This window comes from Onychostruthus taczanowskii, unplaced genomic scaffold, assembly GCF_017590055.1.
Source record: "Onychostruthus taczanowskii isolate IOZ18803 unplaced genomic scaffold, ASM1759005v1 scaffold20, whole genome shotgun sequence".
Taxonomy (NCBI): domain Eukaryota; kingdom Metazoa; phylum Chordata; class Aves; order Passeriformes; family Passeridae; genus Onychostruthus; species Onychostruthus taczanowskii.
The window spans coordinates 5,616,982-5,625,586 of NW_024499240.1; the positions used below are offsets into that span (position 1 = coordinate 5,616,982).

The following is an 8,605-nucleotide window of genomic DNA, read 5'->3' on the forward strand; positions in this document are numbered from 1 at the left end:
CTTTTTATCATTTGTCAAGGCAGGGGAGGAAGAAGATGAGAGAATATCAGTGAAGTGCTGTGCAAATGTGATATGAGGGAAGATGGTGGATCAACAGAGCTTTAGCAAAGCCAGCGACAGGAAGAAAAACAGGATTGGACTTGACAAAAACTATGGTTATAGAAAACCAGCACTGAGCACGTAAAACAGAAGTGTTTGAAACAGTATACAAAAAAAACTTCCTTTGTTGAGAGGCTGCTGCCACAGTCTCTTATTCCATCAGACCCTGCTCCCTACAGAGCACCTCTTCACAACCCTCCACACCAAACTGCTGCTCAGAGTAACAGGGCCTGGGAAATCCAGGCATTGTGGCATCTGCTGTGGGATGGAATACATCACCTTGAAAAAGGATGGAAAAAAATACTGCTGATCTATACTCCTGGGCTACCAGAGCCTTACACTTCAGGCAGAAGCCTTGTCAGGGCTCAGAGAGGAGATAAGTCCACCAGGGACTGAACAAGTGTCACACCCCCAGCATTTGCGCCACATGGCACTCCAAAGGTTCAGGTCTGCTGGCTATACTGTCTTTCAAACAAATTCCCAAGGACGATGAGACACTGCTGATGGAGACTGTCAGCTCAGTGGTCCTAGCTGATTTGCAATTCCATCAGCTGAATTCTGCCTACTGGAGTTTTACCAAGCTTTAAACTGAATATGGGAGACATTGTAAATCCCAATTAGAACGATGAACTCAGCCTGTATTATTAACATCTGTTTTCCCTGTCACAGCTGATTTTATCAGGCACTGAGCACACCCATGCTGGCATCCAATAGGCACTGTCCTTTTCACCCATCCCTGGTCCAGACAGAGATTGCCTGGATGTGAAGGGTAAAGATGAGATACGAGTGAGAAACTCAACCATCAGTTTGGGCAATGCTTCAAGCTGTCCTCGTATCTATTATGACGACTAGATAGCGCCTCCAAAACAAGGGTCTCAAAGCACTTCAAATACTCCAGCACATGGTAATTATCCTGTGAGGAAAATATTGCTGCTGACAAGTAATCTGAGAAGCAAGAAGACTGCCATGACAACCCACATGGCAGAGCAGTATCTGCAAGGTAATTGCTTTCACCTGAAGGTGTAACAGAAATGAATGTAACTGAGAGCGTGGAACAGACCTTCTCCAGAGCTAGAGCTGACTCTGCTTAGCCCAGCTGAGGTGTTAGCCATGGGGAGCCAGCCCGGGAGCTCCCCAGTGCCTTTGTGCAGCAGTTCTGGAGAGGAGAGATGCTGTCAGAGCGTGGGGTATAAATAGCATCGCTATCGCTGCTGGGGGCACTGGGAATGTGGAGCAGGACAACCTCCCTCAACATCCTCACCCACTTGGAGCCAGAAGCGCTGTCAGATCTTGTTTACTCTCTAGTTTGCACTGCCTGTGTCAGCAGAGATGGGAACAACTGGAAATTGAGGTTAGCTTGTGCTCTACGAGAGCCGAAGTGAAAAATGAGAATTGCAGGGTGCTGGATTTTTGGTTGTAAATTGAGTGAAAGTGGCCACCTTTCTTTCAGGATGGAATAGCAGATTTTCTTTAAATTGGTATCTGGAAACAGGAACATCTTGCGTTTTATTCCAAGTCCAACTTACTTGAGACATGCCTCCATACAAAAAATTCTGAAACTAGAGGTGAAAATTGAATATAATCCTTAGAATTGGAATTGCATATACATATGTACCTTACATGTAAATAGAACATAAATCCCTGAGAGATTCCTAAATGAATGCTTTTGTCATGATCCTAAGGCTAATATGGAGGAAAAGCTGTTGATGATGAGAGAGCGTAACATGCACTAGAAGCTTCTAGAGGCAAAGTCCCAGTCCTCCCCAGAAGAGCACTTCCTAGCCTTACCAGAGAAATGAGCTGGTCTGGCTTTGGGCTGTGCACAAGGCAAACTCACAGGATACACATGCAGACTAAAAAAACTGCTGGTGAGGTGGGAAGAAATTACAGCCCAAATAAATTAAGTATTTAGAATAAAGGCTTTCTCTCTCTCTCTCTTTTTTTTTTTTTTCAAGTCAGTGGCAAAGCATGAATGCAAGGACTAGCACTAGGAAACCAGAAAGGTTTAAATAACATTGTGCTATTTGGAATCTGCTTTGGAAAAAAAAAAAGTGCAAGTAACATTAAATAAATACTTTAGGAGACTAAAATCCATCAATGACTAAAAGCTTTTCTGGATTGAACTGTCTTATAACTGAGTTTCAGAAGGAACAACATAGAGCTGATGAGGTCTTCTCATAAGTTTTGTGGAAGTTTTTTTCCAGTTATATTCTCCAGGTATTTTCCATGCCTTTAAACCATTTTCCCCCCTCAAGTCCTAGGAGTCTAATAGAAACATTAAATTTCCTGAGGTGTTCTTATCTGTGGGAACACACACTGACTCTCCCCAGGGATTATGCTAGAGGCACCCAGTTCTCTCTCTCTCTGAATATTCATATTAGTGCAGTGGCTCAATTAAAGATATTTAAAAAAACATGTCCAGTGCCAGTTATGTTCCTAATAAAAAATCCAGCATCTTCTTTTCAGTGGAACTAGATCAATTTACCCCAAATCAGCATCTGCCCCAGTTTTCAGAACATCAGAAATAGAAATGAGTTCATGTCAGAAGTCACAGAAAAATGGCTCTGCTTAATATAGTAAGAGTTTGTTATAGTTTCTGGCCTTTTTGAAGCACTTCTGCAGTTTCCATCTCCCAGTTTCCCAGTGTTTAGGCATGGCTCTACTGAGAAGCTCTCTAGAATAAGATGTGGCATAGAAGTGAGGTGCTATGACTTCTTACACTAGCAAAGCACCCAGCATAGATGCAGTTAGCCCAGTAAAATCTGGGCCAGGGCCAGGTGGGTTTATTTGTTTCCAAGATGTGCTACAAATTTCATTGGCAGAGTAACTCTTGTTAATATCAGAAGTCTCTTGATTAAAGTGATGCCTGAGTCTGTCTATACTAGCAAAGTCTTTCCAGGGACTGGTCCTCACTTGAGCCTTCACTCCTTGCGCATATTTAAGGTAATATTCCACCTCCAGTTGTCTCTGATCTGGAGCTCCCCATTTGGCCTTTCAAATCCTCAAAGAGAAAGCCAGGATACTGCTTCAGTCGAGGAGGGGGATGAGGAATCCCAACAAACAAGGCTCAGCAGCAGCTTGGCTGACTCACTTTAAGCAACCATGGAAAAACATCTCTCTGAAAGAACTATTGGCTTGAAAGGGAATCATGTTGTTAGTGTTGACTGATTTAGCAAGCAGCCTTGCAACTGTTATTTTTTACAATTAACTGACTGGGCCCACAGCACTAGTGAGATAGTGACTAGGAAACAGCATGAGAGTACCCAGCACTGCACAAAGAGATAGCAAAAAATTAGTCTTCTGGAGATAGATCTGGTTTGTGAAATGCAAGAGAGAAACAAGACAATACCCTGGGGAAAATGATGCATGGAAGCACAGCTTTCAGCCCTGACAGGCACAGACACCTTCTTGCTTCAGTGAAGCACCATGGCACTAACCTAGGCAGAAGAGCGGGTCTGTGCCTCGGACTGGCGGCAGTAAGAAACACCTGCAGGGTGTCCTGCTGGCTCAAGGCATCAGGAGCCAGAGATGTCTGAAGGAATACCTGTAACCAGCCAAGGGAGCTAAAACTTCCCCAGGGCCTATGAGTCACAAAAGCTGAAGGGGAGTGAAGACCTTTAAGGTGTTTTGTCCAGGCTTATTTTAAATTTGCCAAGTGATGAGAAGGTTATTGCACTGACTAACAAATTTCACAACCCAGGAGATTTCTTGTTGTTAATCTCAGATTTTCACCTTTCTCTTCCTTTCAAACTATCATCCCATTAATCCCAACTCCTCTTCCACAATTGCCCTCCTTATCAAGAACATTTTTCAAGCACAGTTTTATCTCCTTCCCCAGCGCCACGCAAACAGCAGGCGAAGGAGTGAGGTCATTGCCCAAGCCCAAGGCACAGCACCAGGTGGTGAGGAGATGCACAAGATATTCCATGTCAGAGAGGGTGGACCCAGGGCAGAAGGTACCTCATCAGCTGCACCTTTTTATCAGCAAAAAACTAGGTGATGTTTCGAAACAAACCAAGAGCAGAAATGGAGAGTAGAGGAAGAGTGGGAAAGTGCAGAGGACTGAGCAAGGGGAATCCTATGTGTTCACTACCCTAATAAACTGCCTCACCAGAGAGAGAAGATGGAGAAAATCTTAAACCCTGCTTGGATTACTTGGCTATCTAAGTCTTTTGGGCTAGAGCCCACTTCACACCTTCCAACCCAGAGCTTCCTCTGGTCCTCCTCTCATTTTCCATCCACACAGCACCTTGCCCCTTTTCCCTTCAGATTTGCAGTTCCTCTCTTGCCTTAATCTCCTCCTTCCTCTGCCTGCCCAGAAGTGCCCAGCTGCTTCCTATCCTTAAACCTATTGAATAGATTAAATATCAGCTGGGCTTCAGCTATGCTCCTTGTCAGCACTTCCAAGAGCACAGGTCTCCCAGAGCTTCCAAATAGAAGATGCTCTTGTTCACCTACACCGGGTGGAAGAATGAAGTTGATATCCATCACACACACACCCCCCTGTCCGTGCTGATACATTTGTACCACAACCTGTGGGGAGATTTATTCCCCATAATGGTAAGTGAATTGAAGGAAAGTAAAAGCCTTTCTGTGAGAAAAGGTGGGGCTGAAATTTTGAGGACGATGAAGTGACTGTCCTCATTTGGTCTTATGATTCATTTTACAAGAGACCTCATTCAGTGTGCTGGATTTCAGAAAAGCACAGTAAACAGAGGGAAATCAAAAGTAATCCAAACGTGCAAAAAGACAGACCAAATCAAGCCACCGTCATATCAAATTCCATTATTCAATTAGAGCTAAATAAAATGCTCTATCAAACAATGTAAGCCTCTTTAATCTGATATATTTGAATTATTAGAAAATGGGTCTTTTACATTAGATTTATAGAGAAGAACACAGGAATATTAATTTAATTTTTTTTATAAATTGGAAAAGGCAAAAATATGCTTAAAAGGAGAATACTTTTCACATCTAGCTTTCATCCTGAAGGACACACATTTAAAACTCAGTCAGAACTGACATTTATAAATAATCATCCCTTTCTTTACTTATGGAGATTAATTTAAGAGAATTCAGGCATTCTATATTTGCATTTGAGATGTGCTCATGAGAGAACAGACTTCCCCAGCCAGGAGAATATTACAGAGCTGGAGATCATTACCGACCAGCTCTGCCTGCAGAGCTCCCTGTCACCCTGGCTACCCAGCCTGTTCCCTTCAGGCAGGAGACAACTCACATTCCAGGAGATTTAAGTAAGATTAAGTCCTCTCAAAAACCCTGCCATGTCAGCACTCCTAGTAAAACTGTCTTTACATTCTTCTTTCAAACAACCCTCGGAGCAAAACATAGGTTAATGGATTTATTCAGCAGACCTCTTGATGATTTAAAAGCACCTTTCATGTTCACCCCTCCCCTAAGCACTGCACTCCTGTAATGAGGATTCACTACACTGCCCCTCTGACACCACGTTCCTCTACCTGAGCTTTGTGCAGGCAACAGAGTCTGAGTGTTCAAACTGCACCTGAGTCCCCAAACACCCACCCCACAGAGGCAGGAGGTGCAGGGAGAACTGAGATCCCTCAGCCTGCGGTCAACTCTGGGATGTTTGCTAACGCCAGGCTGCCTCTGGAGCGGCTGCAGCTGTCACCTTCCCTTCCCCAAGGAAACACCGCTGCTTGTTGTGCATCTGTGGTTCTCCATTTCTCCTCTCTCTACTAGCATGCCGCAGCATTTACAGTATAAAAGGATTTTTGAGACCCCTTTATTTCTGTGAGCAGCGATGTGACTGATCAAAGAAGCTGCTGGGAGAGGGTTAGGGGTCCCTATCTGGTGCCTTGTGCCTGCAGCACAAAAAGCAGATTAGTTGCAGAGGTACAGAGCAGCAGACACACTCCTGTTTGCTGTGGAGCCTCTGGGGACAGCAGTCACTGCTGATTAGCTGAACTGGATAAATTTATTTAATTTCTGAGTTGCCTTTTCTTGGTTTGTTTCAAAAGTCTAGGTTGAAGACTCTGGGCCTGACATTTCCTTCCTCTCCACATGGGTGGCAGATTTGCTGCTTGGCAGGCAACCTAGGAGACTCATGCAGACATTTTAAATGATGACATCTATACATGTGAGGAAAAAACCCTGACAAATGCAAAGAAATTATAAAGGAGAGAAGCACACAAGCTAACATGCATTTTAGAGCCATAACACAGTACTTGCTAAGAGCTTATGTTTTTGCTTTTTATTCTGATGGGAGAGTGGACACATTTAGAGTTCATGAATGCCAGCAGCATTCCTTCCATGGGAAGGCTGGTTGCAGCATACCCTGTAAGGGGTTTGTCCCCTTCTAGTCTTTTATACCAGAAATTATCTGTGAAAGGCAACTCCATTCCACTGACTTCAGAATAGACTTCTGAAGGTATATTTTTCTAGCAACAGTATGTATAAAGGAACTACAGTACAACTATTATAAAGAAAACAATCTGTGTGGAAAGTTTATGCCATGGCTATGACCTTGGAGCAGACATACAGCCTGTTTTTGGAAAAGACTGGAAAACTCACAGCTCTGAAACTTTCCATGGAAGAAACAGAAATAAACAAACACGAATGAATGAAAATCAGGTTATCAGATTATTTTCAAAACAGGTATGTTTCAGGATGTTAAAGAAAAGCAAATAGGGAACACAGATGTGCAAAATTAAATACTTATTATCCTACATACACTGTAGTACATGGAAAATCATGATCTGCTGGCATCTGCAAGAATTATCTTCAAACTCTAAGGAACAAATGAAAATTGCAAGACATTGCAGATATTTAGGACACCTCAGGAGCCTGTGAAAAAATGCTCTGCATTGAACTGTCAGCCAGCACAAATATGTTATGCCAAGCATTCGTATTAAACACTTCTTACATACCATTCTGTACATGGTTTTCAAATTTGTGCTTAATGGAAGTACTCAAATGAAACAAAACATCCTGATCACATAAAGTTTCCACTTTTGGTGATTCTCTACACTCAAAAGCCAGAAGGTGGTTTAAATAAAGTCAGAAGGAGGATAGGTAAATTAATATATGTGCATGCATGTGGATGTTCCCACATTCCGACATGTGTGCGTGATGGAAATCAAAACTGAAAACAGGAGCCATTTAATGGATGCTTATATCATCAGATGCCTGTATTATATTAACAATCTGCCCTTCTCTTAAAAGTAGGGTTTTTTTGTTGAGTTTTTTTTTTTACATTAAAGATAACATCTGGCCTTCAAATTATATATATGAAATTTGTACTGTCATCTACAGGAATCCAGTAAAACATCAATTTACATGGTCTTAAAATTAATGTATTTGACCACCAAAAAAGGTTGCATTACTGAGTTCTTACTGGACACCTATTACAGACAGACACAAAACACAAAAACGTTGAACTGACATGTCTCACTCTTACCAAAGAACACTGGTTATTTAAAGTAATTAAAACAATAACTAGAAGCTACATATTAGACTAAGTAAATGTTATTAAAACACAAGGTGGTTGCTGATGCCAGCATGTCCAATAGCCTCATGGCATAAGCCACGCTGGTTTCAACACTCAATCATTGACACAGGAGAAAAGCCAGAAACTGAGGGAAATGCAGACCATCTGCTCAATCCAGATGCAGCAGAATACATGTCTTACCTCCAAAGCTATTTACCATCGACAAACTGAGATAAAATCAATTTAGTCATTTAACTATAGACCTAAGAGATTTTTTTTTTACATTGAAAGTAAAACTGCACTACATTCGAGTTGAAAGAAAACTTTGCTGTTTTTCTCACCTTTAGCATCTCTCTCAGTATAAACCAATTCTAAATAAAAGAGGTAACTCGATATAGCAAATATCATTGAAACAAATGCGTGCACACAAGCAGCCAACAACAAAATCCCGGTTCCTCTGCTGCACGTTCTAAGCCTGCCGCACTGATATAACCGGCAATGAGCTTTACTTGCAGCTTTTAAGTTCCTAGAAAGTCGCGGTGTGCATACCTACGATTTCCTTGCGATACCAGACCCATTTCAAAACACGAGTTAAAGTCCCTTTGCCTGAAAAAGAAATTAGACAGGAAAACGTCTTACCTTGAAATTATGAACCTTCTCGTATTTTGGAACGTGTTCATTTTCCTTCAGAGTTGCTCTTCGGACGAGCGACGTCAACTGCGAATAAGCAAAGAGTTTAAGAGGTTGCCAGATTGTCACAGACGCCTTGCGAGCGCCCAGTTTCATGCCCAAGGCTGCGAGCAGCAGATCGCGCTGCCGGCCCTCGTGCCCGGCGCGGTGCCCGGCGCTGCCGCCGCCTCGGTGCGCTGCCCAGGGCTCCCTGGCCGGCATGCTGCCGTGGAGGCGGCGCCCGCCCGCGCCCGGCTGTGTCACACTCGGGCTGGCGGGGCGGCGCGGACCATGCCGCAGCCTAGGCTGCTGGGGCGGGCGGCGCGCCCATGGAGGGCACGGGCTCGGCGGGGCGCGGGGCTCGGCGCT

General features: G+C 43.4%; 1 protein-coding gene across 2 annotated transcripts in view; it reads right to left on the reverse strand.

The window, feature by feature from the left end:
* CHN1 (chimerin 1) overlaps positions 1-8,605 on the reverse strand; it is a 47,841-nt gene that overhangs the window by 19,986 nt on the left and 19,250 nt on the right. Inside the window, exon 2 of one of the 2 annotated variants that reach the window (XM_041403297.1) lies at positions 8,207-8,284. In XM_041403297.1, coding sequence (XP_041259231.1) covers positions 8,207-8,284 — 78 coding nt within the window. Of the gene's footprint in view, positions 1-8,206; positions 8,600-8,605 lie in introns of those variants that run through there. The other variant, XM_041403296.1, reaches the window with a different exon arrangement.